At 45.1% G+C, this 16,881-nt stretch overlaps 1 protein-coding gene across 1 annotated transcript; it reads left to right on the top strand.

The window, feature by feature from the left end:
• Positions 1-1,431: 1,431 nt before the first annotated feature.
• Positions 1,432-16,062, top strand: LOC138106366 (serum paraoxonase/arylesterase 2). Its single transcript, XM_069006870.1, has 9 exons — positions 1,432-1,540; positions 5,043-5,113; positions 9,763-9,818; positions 10,692-10,857; positions 11,965-12,091; positions 12,909-13,109; positions 13,718-13,799; positions 14,331-14,459; positions 15,375-16,062. Exons 1-9 carry the CDS (start codon positions 1,467-1,469, stop codon positions 15,531-15,533), a joined length of 1,065 nt encoding a protein of 354 aa, XP_068862971.1. The 5' UTR covers positions 1,432-1,466; the 3' UTR covers positions 15,534-16,062.
• Positions 16,063-16,881: the final 819 nt, after the last annotated feature.

The raw sequence follows: 16,881 nt of genomic DNA, 5'->3' as shown, positions 1-16,881 counted from the left end.
ACAGGGTGGGGAGGCTCACAGGGCTGGAGTGCTGCCATGCAGTCATGTCAGCCTGACTTCAATGCCAGAGCAGATCATCTTGAGTGCCATCAAATGGCATGTGCAGGACAAGCAGGAGATCAGGCCCAGCCAGCATGGGCTTGTGAAAGGCAGATCCTGCTTGACCAGCCTGGTCTGCTCCTATGACAGGGTGACCTGCCTAATGGATGAGGGAAAGGCTGTGATGTGTCTACCTAGACTTTATAAAGAATTCTCCTGGAGACTTCATAGAATTCTCCTGGAGAAACTGATCATGGTTTGGATGGATACACTGTTCCCTGGGTAGAAAACTGGATGGCTGGACCCAGAGAGTGGGTGGTGCATGGAGTTAAGCCCAGCTGGTGGCCGGGCATGAGTGGTGTTCCCTGGGGCTCAGTATTTGGGCCAGTCCTGTTTATTATATTTATCTGGATGTGGGGATCCAGTGCACCCTCAGTAAGTTTGACGCAACACCAAGTTGGGTGGAAGTGTTGATCTGCTGGAGGGTAGGAAGGCTCTGCAGCAGGATCTGAACAGGCTGGATCTATGGGTTGAGGCCAATGGTATGAGGTTCAACAAGGGCCAAGTGCCAGATCATGCACTCAGGTCACACCAACCCCATGCAGTCCTCCCAAAACCCCTCATCTACCTATAATTTCAAAGTAATCAAGGACCAGAAAAGGGAAAAGGAATATTCCAAAACTGAGGGGAAAAGACATTTTAGAATGCCTCCTCTTCCTCTACAAACTTGACTTGAAGTACTACTAAGTGTGGAGCATCTGCTTGGCCTGGAGGGCAAGGGCAAGAAGAGCAGAAAAGCCCTTTTAAGTGATTGCTCAGACATTCAGAAAAGTGCAAAGGAATGTGTGCAGGTGAGGATATTCACTGTGCAGGGAAGGGAAAGATAGCTGCTGAGGGAGGTCATTAACCTGCCAAGTGTGTTCCCCCAAAAAGCACAGGGAGGCCATCGCTGAAGATGATGCAAAACCAGATTGCTTCATGGAGGAACCCCGGAGCCCTGAGGTGGGTTCTGCGGCCCTTCTCCTGCACACAGGAGAAAGATATCGGTGGGAGTGTGGCAGGGGAAGAAACATCACTTGGGAGGGAAACTTTGGTATGAGTGACATATATTAGCGTGTACATCCCAGCAAGAGGCATGCACGGAGTACCTGAACATTCCACAGCACGCAGTCTTGGTCTGACACACTTAGTTTTGTACAACGCATATTTTTTTTAATAACAGAATTGGAAGTTGGTCCACCTGCCTTTCCCATGGGAGCTGTAGCATGGAGCCTGCAGAGAGCCACTGGCCCCGTGCCGCTGTCTGGCGGGCCGGCGGGCGGGCAGAGCCGCCGGTGCGGGCACGGCCGGGCGGGGCGGGGGCGAGGGAGGCAGCGCCGGGCCCCGGGGGCGGGACGGGACGGGGCGCGGCGGAGCCGGGAGCGGCCATGGGGAAGTTGCTGGTGGTGGCTCTCGTCGGGATAGCGGCAGCCCTGGCGGCGGAGCGGCTGCTGGCCTTTCGGTGGGTGAGCGGGGTTTCGGAGCTGCGGGTCCCGGTGCCGGCGGGGCGAGAGGGGCTGAGGCGAGCCCCGGGTAGGGGGCGGCGGCCGGGTCCCGCCGTGGGGCTGAACCCGGCGGGGGCGGCGGGCGCTCCCCTCCGCCCTCCGAGAGTAAGGTCACCGCAGCTCCCGGTCTCGGGCACAACTTAGCGAGCACCTGCCCTTGCATGAGCGCAGTGTCAGGCAGAGGGGAGGAGTTCATCATCATCATCACTATCATTGCTGTCAGCGTTATCAAGGGAACCGTTTTGCCCCAGAGAAAATAGTGGAACTGTGACGCCGTTTTCATCCTGTTTCGGCATAAACTGACTTCGGGAGCGTTTATGCAGCAGAAATGCCCTTTGCACTGAGTGGATGTGAAATCCTTCCCAGGATGATGTTGGGAGAAAGGGGGACAGGGGGAGAAGGTGCACTGGGGCAGGGGCATAGTACCTCTGTTTTTACACAGCCTGCGAGTAACAGGGATGTGCCAAAAGCACTGTCTATGAATCTACCTCATCTCCTGCCAACTGGCCAAACAGTGACTCCAAAGCAGTTTGTCAGAAACTTGGGTTATATTCTACCAAAGCTGACCTCTGGATAACAGTAGCCCCTATGTACATGAGGTTTCCTCTGATGAAGCACAGACATTGGCAATCCTGAGCTGTGACCTCACTTGCTGTGAGCTGAAATACCCAGCCATATCATGCTCCATATCATGCACCTCATGCCATAAGGTATGAATGTGAACACTGGTGTTACAGCAGCTTCTGTCCTGAAAGCTACCAGATGTGTAACTGGTCTTTCCAGGTCACAAAAGTGACAGTGAATTACTGTATTGGAAGGTGACTAAGTCATTATAATTTTGCTTATGTTCACAAGGACTCCAAATGCCTGATTTCAAAGCAAAGACATCCAGCTAATTGAACTTTGGGTGGACGGTAATTGTAGCTAATTACAGAAAGAGAGCTTTACTGCCTGGACCCTGGTACCTGGCATCGAAGTGGTTGCATGTTGCACTAAATGCCCTGCCAGTGTTATTGGGGATAACCATGGTGGTAATGGGGCCCTCCAGCCCTGGATTTGCATAAGCTGGGATAGCAGTACTGGGAGATACTCCCAGGCTTTAGTGGGGTGAGTCATTTCAAGTGCTGTGAAGAGCAGGGGACCCTGCATCTCCTCCAAATCAAAAGAACAAATGAAACATTAGGAATTTGGTAAAGGAGAATCTCTGTGTAGAAACAGAATCCCCCTGTCTCTTTAGCTCTCCATGGGTTTTTCCTGTGTACTGTGTTTTCTGCAAACTGCAATGTACCAGCAGTCTTAAGACAGTTGCCAAGTTTGGAAACACACAACTTCAGATCACAAAGTACTCTAAAGGTAATTTAACATAGTCTTGAGAGGAGAAACTGTGGGTGGTGTTAGCTCTTGCCAAGGGTCCCTTTTATTCATCCCCCACCCAGAAGGCAGGAATCCAGCAAAGGCTTTCTTCAGCTCCTTCTGAATTTGTAAAAAAAACCCAGAATCAAATCCCAGAAGATTCAGGATTGGTTAGTCTAGAGATGAGGAAAACTGAAAGAGAGAGAGGTTTTTGAATATGCAGCAGGTTCCTACTGAAGGAAAGGGAAGGCCTGTGGTCTGTGTCCCATGAAGTAGGACAGCAGGTGGAGGACTGAAACTGGAAAGAGAAGCTGTGAGGCGAAAGGTACCGTGCACTGGAGCTGCACCAAGTAGCAAAACTGCTTGCTTGCTTTGAAGTAGCATCCCGCACATATTGCAGGCCCTCCATATTCCGGGCCCTTCTTAGTACAGGCAGTCAGTAACCTAGGCCATCTGGCTGCATGGCTGAGGCTGTCTGAGCTAGATAAACTGACACATTTTGGAAAAGCCTCTATATATGCTGCAGGCTTGTGACTAGTGTCCTTCTGAATTACTCTCATTCCAGCCCATGAAGTGTTTCCCTGGGAATGCTGTCGGGATATCATCATCCCTTGCTGGCTGCTGGCTGAGTTCCTGCTGTGCTTTTGGCTCAGTGTGGCCTGCAGCCTGCCTGGGAAAAGCTGATGAAAATAGGAAAGGGAAAAGTCCTAAGCAGGCAGCAGTGCAAACTTCAGGCAGGATCGCCCTGAGCCACCCTTGGGTGCTTGGTGGGTTTGGCTGTGCCAGGATGCCAGTGGGCAATGGGGCAGCTGATACCCCTTCTGTGCTGTTTGTGGGCTGGGAGCCAGTGTAATTCTCTGTCAGTACTCCTGTGCTGGGAGAGGGGGCTTGGGAGGGTTTAACTTGGCTCCTTTCTCTTGCTGTCCTCTGCACTTTTTACTGTTTTTCTTTTGGCCTTTTGTTAACTGCATTGAAGCAATCTCCAATTGATATTTAAGTGACTAAAAAAATGCAGGACTGACATATCATACAGTGGTCAACTGCATCACATATTTTTCATATCATTGACTGATACTACTGTTTAGTTTATGTTTATGCCTCAAACTATAACATAAACAGGACAAGATTTTGCTATGGGATCTTTGCGTTCAGAATTTCCTGTGGTTGGAGCAATAGCCTCAACACATGCATATGATAGTCAGGCAAAGGAGTAACTACTTTAGGTTAAATGCTTTTTTCTGGGCAGAAAAAAAAGAAGAAAAGAAATATTCTAGCATGCTATCTCAACATTTTTACATAGAAATGCAACATATTTTCTTGTGGCACTGTGGACCAGCATGGTCAAACACAGTAGTCCTGGCTGTGAGGTGTCTTTCATAAAGATTTGCAAACAGCTTGGAATGAAGGAATTGGAGAAATACAAACTTGTGTGTGCCTATCTGTATCTGCTTGTCCAGTGAAGGATGAGTCAGAGGTGGAATTTTGTGGCCATTCATGAATGAAATAAGCACTGATGAAGGGTAATGCTTGGAGTGGGTACCAGGAGAGGAGAGGAGGGAACAGGGTTATTGCTAAAACCCAGACTACCAAGTCCTGCTTGTTATAAGGAAATGAGTACTCCTGCCTTGGAACAGTGCTATCGCTACCTTTGAATGTAGACTAAGAAATGAAGAAAGTGCAATTGCTGGTGGCCTGGTCACCAAAAATAGGCTGTGGGTTGCAGTAGAAGATTGCCCTCTCCTCATCTGAAATGTTGGTCCTAACTGCAGGGTGCTACTATATTTAGGTGTCTGAGACCTGAAGAAAGAGTGGTTATGTTATTTTGTCATCTGAGCTGCAGTGGGTCATGAAAGCTTGTTGCTGAAGCTCATGAACAAAATAAAGTTTCTGAAGTCACTCAGTGTAGAAGAATCACTTAATCCTTGGACATGTGTAACCACTGCAGGGATTTGGAGCAGTTGCTGTTGTCAGTTCTGGGGTTTGCTTATTCAGTATTTTATGGCTGATTTGTTGCTGCAATATGGTAGACAATAAAAATGAAAACTAGGAATGTTACGTGTTTTAAAAGTGGCTGTGTGCTGTTAACCCTGCTCTTTCCTCTTGCAGGAACAGACTCAATGCTTCAAGGGAAGTAGCCCCAGTAAGCCTCCCGAACTGCCGGCTCATTAAAGGAATTGGTACGTGCTTAAAATAACTGAGTGCATTGCTTTTGTCCAGCCTTGTTTTGTAATGGCTTCTTGAAGCCAACTTCCAAGCCTGATCCCAAAAGCAAAGTACTAATTTGACTTTCATTTGCTACTTGGACTTGGAGATAGGGAGAAACTGCAGGAAGAAAATGGGACTGAAAAACTAGTTTGGTATAATGCGTTTTGCCTTTGGTATTGAGTTTCTTTTCCTTTTCTTGAAATTGAGTACCTTGCAAACACTTCTTCTTTGCTAAGCCACTTAGGAAATGATTTGGCTTTTACATGAGGGTGTGCAGGCTCTTCAGACAGGTTCTTACAGGTAGCTATCAGCTGGTGTCATCTTGGAGATGGGAAGTGCTGCAAGGGTGGAAGCTTTAGGAGGGGGCCACAGGCACACGGTGAAGGAGCAGCTGCTAAATGCCTGCCCCGATGTCGCTCCTCTGTGCCACATTTTGGGGATATTTAGGAGCCGGCCGGTGCCGCGCGGTGCCGGTGGCCGGCGGGAACTCGGCGCAGTTGTGCAATGCAGCTGTGCAGTTCCAAAGAGCAAGAGGTCATGTTTGTCATCTTCTTCTGGTTTGCAGGGAAGTTTAACCGAGTGGCTGAAAGGTTGACTTTGTCCTTTGGGCCATGTGTTTAGCACACAGCAATATTTCTGTCTTGGATTTTTTCTCTCCATTTAGGATAACCAGTGTATAAAATGGATAGCTTTAAAATTGATTGCTTTTTTGTGTCTCCCTTTCTCCCAAATAATAGTTTTTAAACTTAATGCAGGCTTGATGGCTAAGGATTTTCCCTTCCTTAGTATTTTTGGAAATGTCTTAAATTATGTTGAAATTTTTCTGGATTTTTCATGTGTAAAAGTCATTGGATGAGCTTTTACAGCCTTACCTTTGAGCTTGCTGAGTCACTGTGTTGATTTCATAAATCTTGCTTCTTCCTTGTGTCAGGATTCAAACATCTTTGTAAAGTCAAATTGCGGCCATGAATGAGTATATGCAGAGTTCCTGTGCTTGAAATTAGGTACAGAAAAAATTGCATTTAGAAAAATCTCCAGGTCTTCTAGATTAAGCTGTAATTTACTCATACAAGACTATGAATAATACTTATTTGGTGATGATTAATATAAAATAATTTCTGAGTAATATTTTTAAGCATACCTTTATAAGACTTTTTTGCAACATGATTGTTCTGTTGAGGAAAAAAGGAAACTTGGAGAAGACAAATACAGTTGTGTTTCATTTCTAAACAGTATCTTGATTTTTGTGCCTCACATTTACATGTAGATTAGGTGATTTCTGAGAACCTGTCTCTGCTTAGAGGCAGTGGATCAATTTACAGAGCTTCATTCCTTCTTGTTGCTGGCTCCTCTAACACTGTCCTTTCACACAGAGCTCTGCACCTTGCCTCGCCTTTGCTCTGCAAAGTTTGCTGCTCATTAGATAAATAAAAATGCCAAAAATCAGTTTAGCAGGTCCAGTGTGGCAGAAAGAGAAGTAACAAAGGATTGTGCAAACTTTTAAAGTTGGTGTGTTCACTCAAATGTCTTCTAAAACTCATTTGCTGTGACAAAGGGGCTTATAACACTCAGGGTGACCAAGGAGCCATAAAGCTCAGATGCTGCCTAGGCAATGCTATTCAGACATGGGCTTCTGCTGTACTCTGATCTGTAAGGTTGCTCGTGTGGGTGACTTAGTGTAAGGATGTCTTTGTACATGGACATCTTGGCTTCCTGGGCCTTTTTCCTTTAAAATGCTGAATAAACAATGTCTTTATTTTAATGTTTAAATCAGTCCTTCTGAACTGTTAAATGCAACATAGGTCCCAGAGCTGGGTCTGAGCAAAATAATCTTAAATTATCCATTCTGTACGTAGAAGAACAGACCTCTGATACACTCAATGAATTATAAGTGATGTAAGCGAAGCAAACACAGAGTAAATGGAAGACTTCTCTAGTGGACCCTTTTCTTCCTGCACAATTTCATCTTTTCTGTATCTTTTTTAAGACTTTGATCTATTCTGCTTTTCAAGTATTGTGCAATATAAGCACAGATACAAACATTGGACAAACAAAAATTGCAGCTTGTCCTAAGCCTCATCCACAAATCTGTAGGAAAGGCTATATTTGTAGAATAAACACTGGCTTCTGAGTTTTATTGGTGTCTAATCATGTTACTGGTTTATAATAAACTAACCATAGCTCCTGTACTAACTCCCAAAGTTCAAGAAGCTACTATAGAAGTTGCTAGAAATACTTGCACCTTGGAACAATTAGTGGGATATGGGCCAAATAACGTCACACTTTTGGATATGAAATCCAGATGTTTTTTTTTTTTTTGTTAGATACACCTGCAGAATACATCATACTAAGATAAAATAAAGAACAACAAAAACCCAACAGTTCTAGAGTAGGCAGCAATTTTTCACAGTATATTGTAATTTTTCTTAAATGCCCCCTCTTCAGATAATTCCATGGACAAGCTGGGCTCAGTGATACAATTAAACAACATAGGGTGTGTAAGTGATACCTAAGGAGTCAGTTCCTAACTCTCCTGCCCCATAGAGTGCCTGCAGCAGCAGTGTAGGGCCCTCCCAAAAGGTGTGCAGGAGAGTCCCTGAGCTCTCCTGTGGCCAGCTGTGTGTCTGCAGCCCCTCCTCGGTGCTGCTGGATCAGCAGGGCTGTGCTGAATCAGCATTCCGCTGCTCTTCCGACACCACTCACTCGCTTCCGCGCATTCCAGCATCTGGCCATGGAGCACCCAAAATGTGCTTTGCTGGGCAGTTTCTCTTGAAGCAGTTTGGTGCAGGGCTCTTAATGTGCTCCTTCCACCAGAAACTTACAGTTTTTAATTGTCTGCTCCCAATTAGCCTGCTCATCCTTCTGCTTGGCAGCCTCACTGATTCAGTAGCGATAAATGATTGTATCTCTGTTTATTCATTCACCAGTGTGCGCTGCCAGTAAAAGCTGTCTGTCCTGCTCATGTCACCATGGCAATTGAGCCTCTCAGCATTTCTTTATGCTATTAGCCTTGCAGCAATCCTGGGAAGTGGAGAATTTCCACTAGCCCCATTTTATAAATTAACCCAGACTTGGAGAGACTGGGGCAAAAGAAAGGAGTTTGTGGCTTAAACCAGAGTGTAAGCTGAGCTGAGAAAAAAAGTGCCCAAATTCAAAACTTTAATGGAGACATACAGGCTGTAAGTGTCTCTGGACACATCAGTGCAGATGTTGCCTCCTGCCTGAGTTAGTCAAAATTCAGAACCAAAACCCAGGGGTAGGATAACAGCCGACTCCTCCCAAAATGCATCTTCAGACCTTTTGCTCTTCAGAAGGCAGGGATTCTCTGCTTGTTGGTGTCATGGGATGGAGCAGGAGCTTGCTGAGGCTGAGGAGGAGCTGGCCTTGGCCACAAGTGAGAAGTTGTGCCGCTGCGTCTTCCCAGGGCTGAACTGGGGAGGAACTTTCCTGGGTGGATGAATTTGGGGTTCTGGTTCCTCTCCACAAAGGCTGTCAGTGATCCCAGGATAAATTACAGCCCAGCCAAATCAGTGCTTGGATAAATAGGAGTTACTTAAAAGCAAACAGTAAACCCAGCTCAAATTTGCAGGTGCTTCCTTGGGAGGAGGTGTTTAGGTGGAAGGGATGGTGTGACCCACGCAGGCTTGAGCATGTGGCTATGGCAAAGCAGGAGGGGTTGTAGAGACATGGGACAAGCTGGGTGGAAAAGCCTTGTGTTGATGGCTCTGTTAAAGAAAACCTGCAGAAGAATTTTCTTTAAGCAAATGCTCCTGAGTGGTTTCCCTCATCATCTGGAAAGTGGCTTGTGAGGAATGCTGGTTTTGTTGGTGATTTGGGGAAGAGAGGGGAGGCTTCTCAGGGGAGTAGTGGAAACATGGGATGGCAAACGGGCTTCAGCATTGGACTAAAAGCTCTTTGGAGAGTGCTTGATGAAAGCCTAAAATTTCTCTAGTGTTCTTACTAAAGGGTTTTTATTTTATCTTCCTTTCTTAGCAGGGAAAATTATTACAGGAGCTACAGGAACTGGCAATATTGGAAGTGATTACCTGCAGTTGAAAGTGAGGTCTAACTATAAAAGCCCTTAGCTGTTATAGATATGGTAGGTTCTCTGTCACTTGAGAGCTTTAACTAAATATTTGGCAATCCGTCTTTGTGAAGTGTCCCAGCTCAGTCAGGAGAATTAGTTTGTACAATTCCCACAGCTGCCTTATGCAAGCCTGAGGCCTGAGTCACGGGTATGGTCCTGCCCTGGAAACCACCATGCCCACACTAATTGCTTGCTTCAGAATACATCTTCAGGAGCTGGTGATCCATCCCACACCTGCTGATTCATTTCACAACATCTGGGGGCACATGGAGCTGGGTGGGAGACTGCCTGGCCACTGCAGGGGCACCTCTGGGCTCCAAAAAGCGGTACACCCCGGTACTATTTCCTAACCTGACATGCTGTCTTCTGCTACCACTTTTAATGCAATGTGATCTTTTCCACCCAACTTCATCATGTGTGCAGTCATATCAGAAAGGGGCATTCATGAGAGCTGGAATTGTACTAAAAAGGAGGTTTTTTAAATGGGAAATATTTAATGTCACCTGAAAACCACTGTTTATCTCTGTTTTGCAGAAGCTGGTTCAGAAGACATCGATATACTTCCCAATGGACTGGCTTTCATCAGCTCTGTAAGTTCCCGTGCCACCTCCCCATGCTGGGGCTTGCCTGCTTCCTTATCTGCAGAAGCCATAGGTGAAAACAGCAGGAGGGGCTCTTTTCTGCAAGGCTGACTGGCTCCCAAAGAACAACCCAGTCTTGTGTTGGCTTAGGTGTCATTCCCCTCTGTTTGAGCAAGCATGCTTCTTGATGCAGAAGTGGTGTTGGTGGCTCTGACACAGGTATCCTATTGCACTGATTTACCTGGCCACATAACCTTGACTTTCTTTCATGCTGCTTCATTGAAATGTTGAAATGTCAATCCTCTGCTGTGTTAAGAAAATGAGTAAATTCTCTAAATTTAAAAAAAATCAAATTTTATGTGTTGATTATGCTGTTCCCGATTTTCTTAGCCTTTAGGAGATAGGTTTTCAACCTTTTCTTTGCAATTAGGATGGCTGGCAATTCTTTTTAAAACAAAAGCTGATGTTCTCATCTATTTGCTCCAGGGACACCCAGGGAATGATAACATTGCAAAATTTATGCCAGGAATCGTGAGCTGTTGCACTGCTGTTGTTCCCCATGGCTTCACCGTGTGTGATGCAGGCAGTGGTGCTGGACTGCCGGTTTGTCCCCAGTGTGTGAGTTTGCAGACACCTGAGGTGTAGCTGCAGTGGGGGGCCATGGTGCCTTGGCCACAGCTCTCTGTGCCCCCACACAGCCTGCCCCCTCTGCCAGGGAGAGCAGAGCCAGTCCCTCCACCTCCCTCATGGCTCAGCAGGCTGAAGCAGAGGGACATCCTCATGTCTGCTTGCAAGTCCGATCAAGGCTCCAGTTTTTCAGCCCTGTGATGCTCTTGTTTACCTTTTATCCAGGAATTATTTTCTTATGTTTTGATTGTACAGGGCTTGAAATATCCAGGAATGAAGAGCTTTGCTCCAGATAAGCCAGGTGAAATATTTTTGATGGATTTGAATGAAGACAATCCCAGAGCAGTGGAACTGAGAATCAGCCGAGGGTTTGATCTGGCATCATTTAACCCTCACGGAATCAACACCTATGTAGACAGAGGTAAAGAGCTCGAGGTGGTGGCAAATATCAGCTTAGAGATCACAATCAGAAATCCCTTTGCAGCCTTGCATTGCACCTCCAATGGTTGCTCTTGCTGGGAGACAAAAAGGTTTGGGGCTTTTTACCTTTCTTTTGCTCTTTTCTAAATGTCAACTGCTAAAGGAAACATGCTTGAACATAATTTCAGTCTGTCTGAAACAGAAAGATGCCCTGTATATTAAAAGCAAAGAAAACTTGGTAAAATTTAGAGCTAAAAACCACAGAAAATTAATTTTACCAGTTTACATCTGTCTCATGCTGGGTTCAAGTGTTTTGAGGACATACATCCTTTACTGACTAGTAGTGCCCAGAATGGAATTTTCTGTAGTGAAAGAGTAAATTATCAAATCTCCGTAAATTACCAAAACCTCTGTTACTCTTTGGCCAAGCCAAAGATACATTCTCTTCTCCAAGATACATTCTCCTATGTCAGGCTCTGATTACCAATAAAGTATCTTCTTCCCTGTCCTTTCACTGGAGGTTCTAGCAGGGCAATTACAAGTCTGCAAATACAAACAGAATAATTGCTGCAGCTTGACCTGCATCCCCATACAGTCACCCTTTAAGGGAGGGTGTTGGAAGAATCAGTGGTGGCTAAAGTAGGGTCCTACCAGAAGGGCTGAGCAGATGGGCTGCAGCCTTGCACAGAATACAGGAGAAGGATGCTCCTTCCACTCTCCCAGGGGATGCGGTAGACAAACCAAAGAACCCAAATTGCCTTGGCCACAAACCTTTCTTCCAGGTGATTGGGGCTGTTTCACAGATTTCAAAACCCAGTGGCTTGGGTATAAGGATGAGGTGGTCATTTCTTTCTTCCTTGGAAGAAATAGCAAAAATCTAGTTAACACAGAGTTCCCTGTAGAGCCAGCCCAGGAGAAAAGTAGCTGGAGATCTGGATCTGGATGCAGAGGCATCTTGCAGAACATGGGTACTTGTCCCTCTGCCTCTGCAGAGCCATGAGACAAATGCACCAAACTCAGCATGTGCTCGAGGCTGCCTCAGGGCTGGGGGGTCTCAGCCACACAAACAGTTGCAGAGACTTCAGCTGTTTCCATTTCTTTTTTCAAGATGACACCGTGTACCTCTTTGTTGTGAACCATCCCCATCAGAAGAGCACAGTAGAATTGTTTAAATTTGAAGAAGATGATAATTCTCTTGTACACCTGAAAACCATTCGACATGACCTTCTGACAAGGTATTGGACCCAAGTACCACCTTCCCCCAGATCAGGCTGCATTGGTGAAATCCAGTGTAGGATGATTTTTGGGTTTAGGCTATTATTAATATGAGATATTTCCTCTTTAACCAGCATGTCTGTTTCTCTTATTGATTACTTCTTATCTGTGTAATCAAAAGCAGTGTTTCTCCAATCTCTTCTCTAAATTAGATTTTTAATAGTTGTATCACTAAATTAGTCTTAAGTGCTGCTGTGATCGATGCCAGTGAATTATTTTGGCACCCCCTTCTCCTTCATTCATGTAACCCAGTCTCAGGTCATTGCAGATATGAAGCTCCAGATATTTTATTCTCTTGACTTGCTACACTGTAAAAATAAACATACATTTAGCTTTTTCTGTTTTTCTTCTTTTTTAATACAAAATTTTTTTGGTTTATCCTACTGCAATATGATTGTAAGACAAACAGCCAGATTGATAAAGTTGTCACTACACCTACTTGTTCTCTGTTTTCTACTTGATTGTAATGAAAAAGAAAATAATAATAATTTTAAAATAATTATTTCCATGAACTTACAGACAGGTAGCCATATCTCTAGCTGATGCCCTATGGTCCTGTTCAGGGCTCAGCACTGCAGTCCTGGCTCATAGAAAATAGAAGTAAAAGGATCTAAATAATTTGGTGACTACTTGAAGTACATCTATAGTTGCAGCCTCTTTATTGGATGACCATGTCCTGATTGGATTCTGGGCAGTCTTAAAATGCTCCTTCATATCTCTCATTTAATTTTATTATTTTTTTTTAATTTCTCCATCTCTTTATTCCTTTCTTTTTAGTGTGAATGATATAGTAGCCGTGGGACCAGACAGCTTCTATGCTACCAATGACCACTACTTCTCCGACTTCCTCTTGATGTTCTTAGAAATGTTCTTGGGTCTAACCTGGTCAAATGTTGTTTACTACAGTCCAAAAGAAGTTAAAGAAGTAGCATCTGGGTTTTATTCAGCCAATGGAATTAACATTTCACCCGATAGAAAGTAAGTTTCTCCTTACATTAGATTTTGTTTGATCACACAGAAGTATCTGAAGATCCTAATTTGTACACGTGGTACCTTTGTGGTCAGGTGTCTAAACTGGTTAAAGTAAGGCAAGGTGCTGCCTGTGCAACACATGTGATACAGAGTGTTTGTAGCATGGAAGTTTTGTGTCTGGTGTTTAGCAGCAAGGTTTGCTGCATTGTGTGCTACTTTATAGGCAATAAGGTCAACAGTTGCTGCATTTTAACCAGCTGATACAGGAGTTTGTGTATCTTGCTTGTAAGGATTAATGGGGCAGGGTTTCTGCAAGCAGGGAATGCTCTACAGTTCTACATCTGTATGACTGGATCAACCAGTCCTGTGGTGTGGACAGGTGATCTTAAAAAAAAAAGCGTAATTTTGACTTTCTGGTTCCAAGGCTTATTTCAGTGTTGTAATGGAAGAACTGGCACAGTGTGAAGCTACACTGGCATCTCATCAGGTTGGCTTCAGTGCCCTGTGGCCTGCTTGCAATGTCTGTTGGTGTGTGGGCTGGGACAGGAGGAACTGTCTGGTTTTGGTGCCTGCTTACTCATGTACATTAAAAGATGCTTTGCTTTCTTTTGAAGGTACATCTATGTTGCAGATGTATTGGATCACAATATCTATGTCATGGAAAAACATGCTAACTGGAGTTTAACCCAAGTGAAGGTAAGGGGCTGCTGTTCCCTAAAAAAGAAGCAAATGTGGATTTTGGACAGAATAGTTCCCATGAATGCTTGAGATTTCAGCATGACCATCTGTAAAAAGTTCTGATCTGGGTGGCTCCTGCTGTGGGTTTGCAGAGGTGCCTGTGTTCCCCGTTGCAGAGCTTCAGGTCTTCCACCCTCCCACCAGCAACTAGGGAGGAATCCTTGGGCATGCTGTTGAGCTGCAGTGGAAGTCTGCCTCAGGCAGTGTGGGTCAGAGCACAAAACACTGAAGGCATCCACAGATGTGTAGGTGTGAATGAGCTGATGGTGGAAGCTCAGAGCAGCAAGCAAGTTTCTCACAGCACAGAGGTGGGGATGATGCATACCAGGGGAAAAGAAAAACAGAAGTGGGGGAAAAAGTACTTCTTTAAAAAAAATCAGTCTAAGTTATGTCAGATGAGAGTCTTGGACAAGTCTGTTGGTTATGTTATAGTTCACTTCCAGGATTTCTGATAGCTTTAACTTCTTGTTTTTCCTCTGTGTTGGATAGACTCTGCAACTGGACACTCTGGTTGATAACTTGTCTATTGACCCTCACACTGGAGACATCTGGACAGGATGTCATCCCAATGGGATGAAGCTGTTCTACTATGATCCTGAAAATCTTCCTGGATCTGAGGTGCCTTTTGGGAGACATCACTGGTCTCTTAGCTGTATCTGTGCCATAAAGCTGTTTTGTTCAAATCATCCTGGTATAACTTAACTGCATTCCATAGAAAGTGCCTGGCACAAAGTGCCTTTGTTAAAGCGAAGACCAAGCTGGCTTCTGCTCTCAAGTGAGAGCCTGAACAGTATATACTCACTAACAAACACCTATTCAGATCCTTGTGTGACAACTAAATAATTTCCACCCAATGGCTCAGTCACTTTGGACTCCTCAGGCTGCTTTCTGTGCAGCTGTGGCCACGCACACAGATTCTGATGAACTGCATTAATTACCAAGCCAGCACATCTTTGCCAAACTAAACATAATTGACTGAGTGCAAAGCATGACCAGAAACGATTGCACAGGAATGATTAATCTGTGCAAGTGTAGTTCATCTGTAGGTGACAGTGTAATTCTTCTTTCTATGAAATCACTGTGGTACTGGCATTGGTGCGATAGTGGCCACAAGTGCAGCTGGCTGGTGTCCATTTGACTTCAGCCTTGTCTGAAGCTCCCTATGAGATACTTCTCAAAATTACCATATTCAATAGTAATAGATTGATGATACTAGGCAGTTGTTTACTCTCTCTGTCTGGGAAAATAAGAAGATATTAACTAAGTCTTAGGCTGGAGAAAATATTCATGTTCCTAGTGGTGGGGATGACTGCCTTACTGCCTTACAGATGTTGCACAACAATTAAAAAAAAAAGATAATTGTTCGTGGACCGTGCTTCGCTAAAGGCCCTCTCACAGGAATTACATGGCTGCAATTATCAGCAGCTGGTCACCCTATCTAATTTGTTTAAGTTAACATGCTGATGTCCCCCCTACCCGTGGAGCATTTTCACCTATGACCATTTCAGTAGATGTATCCTCCCCCTCCGGCAGGTCCTGCGCATCCAGAACATCCTCTCGAAGGAGCCTGTGGTGACACGTGTCTATGCTGACAATGGCTCTGTGCTGCAGGGAAGCTCAGTGGCATCCATCTACGAGGGAAAACTGCTCATTGGCACAATCTTCCACAGAGCTCTCTACTGTGATCTATAGCTCATCGCGGGCAAGACCTGCTGCAGTGGAAAGCATTTAATTCCTTGGGAACTCACTTAGTTTCTGCTAGATCTGCTAACAAGAAGACTGTTCCAATAAAGGTTAACTACAGTAATGGAAATGTATTTTAGCCTTCCTCTCCAAAATGAGACTTCTATGCAATAGTAAAGGAAATGGAATTGAAGGTGAGAAATTAGTTTATCTGTGTACCGGGGGGGACCCCATGTCGTTAACACAGGGTAACTTTGAAGTTTAATTTCAGATTGCAAATGACTAAACTGTCAGACACTGAACTATCTGTGCTGACTGGATTTCTGGTTTGTTATTTGGTTGTTTTTTTTCCCTCATGAGAAAACTGATTTTGTAAATGAGAATTGCTGACTACCAGTGTGGTGTGCATTCTTGTCACTGACCCCTCAGCCTTCCCAGGGACTGTGCTAGGGGTTTTTCTTCCAAACCTTCCTGTTGCCTTTCCCTAATATTTCCAAAATAACTGGAAGGAGAATAAATGTTATTTCAGTCTCATTCATTTCCCTTTCTCCCTAGAGCCATTTCCTAATGTTACTTCAGTTTCATAAATTTCTTTCAATCCTATGAGAAAGAGTAGGGCATCACTTTGGAGTGGTTTCTTACTGGGTCTTTCAAAGGGAGTTTAGAAAAGCTTTTTTTATTCTCCTTAAGAGTGGGAAACATATCCTGCACACCTTCAGCAGGAAGTGCATTAGCAATACCTGTTTGTCACCACAAAGGGAGCATTTCTGGGTGCTCTGCAGTGACTCCCCCAAGCCATACTCACATATGTTCTGTGTTTAACTTCAATTGGTGTGGAGTCAATTCCCACTGCACTGCTGTGCACCAGGCAGCCCTTCATGTTTATCTGGCATCAGTTACTGACATTTTGCACTGCCAAAAGCCCCCCAGGTTTCCTTCAGCTGGTGTTTTTGGGATGATGTTAGGTAGCAGTCATTTGCAATGAACTGAACTCAGTGTCTTTTGAAGCTGGAGCTCATGAAGTGAGCTCTTCTTGCATTAGTGTAGATGCCCTTACCCGCAGAGCAGCTCCTGCTGCGCTCTCTGTCCTTCTGAGCTCCCACCTGTGATCAGCTCTACAGGTTCAAGAGAATTGCTGACATGCAGCTAAAGGCTCTGTGTTACATGTGGCATCCCCTGCTGGGGCTGCCACTGTGGTACCTGCACCTGCCTGCACTGGCCCTTTTCAGCATCTTGGCAGCCCCTCCAAATGGTGCCACCAGAGAGACGTCCCTGAGGGCCACTGGCCCCTCTGCATCCTTCAGCTGATGCAATAGCTTTTCCTCACTGCAGTTCTTCCACCATTGTGGAGAAAAAA

Source organism: Aphelocoma coerulescens, chromosome 2 (genome assembly GCF_041296385.1).
Source record: "Aphelocoma coerulescens isolate FSJ_1873_10779 chromosome 2, UR_Acoe_1.0, whole genome shotgun sequence".
NCBI classification, from domain to species: domain Eukaryota; kingdom Metazoa; phylum Chordata; class Aves; order Passeriformes; family Corvidae; genus Aphelocoma; species Aphelocoma coerulescens.
The sequence above is the reverse complement of the archived record's forward strand: the minus strand, read 5'-3'. Positions and strand labels throughout refer to the sequence as shown.

Coding starts and splice junctions, on each gene's coding strand:
- LOC138106366 (XM_069006870.1), top strand. CDS start 1,467: ATGGGGAAGTTGCTGGTGGTGGCTCTCGTCGGGATAGCGGCAGCCCTG. Junction 9,819..10,691: donor GACTGGCTTTCATCAGCTCT/GTAAGTTCCCGT, acceptor TTGATTGTACAG/GGCTTGAAATATCCAGGAAT. Junction 10,858..11,964: donor CAACACCTATGTAGACAGAG/GTAAAGAGCTCG, acceptor TCTTTTTTCAAG/ATGACACCGTGTACCTCTTT.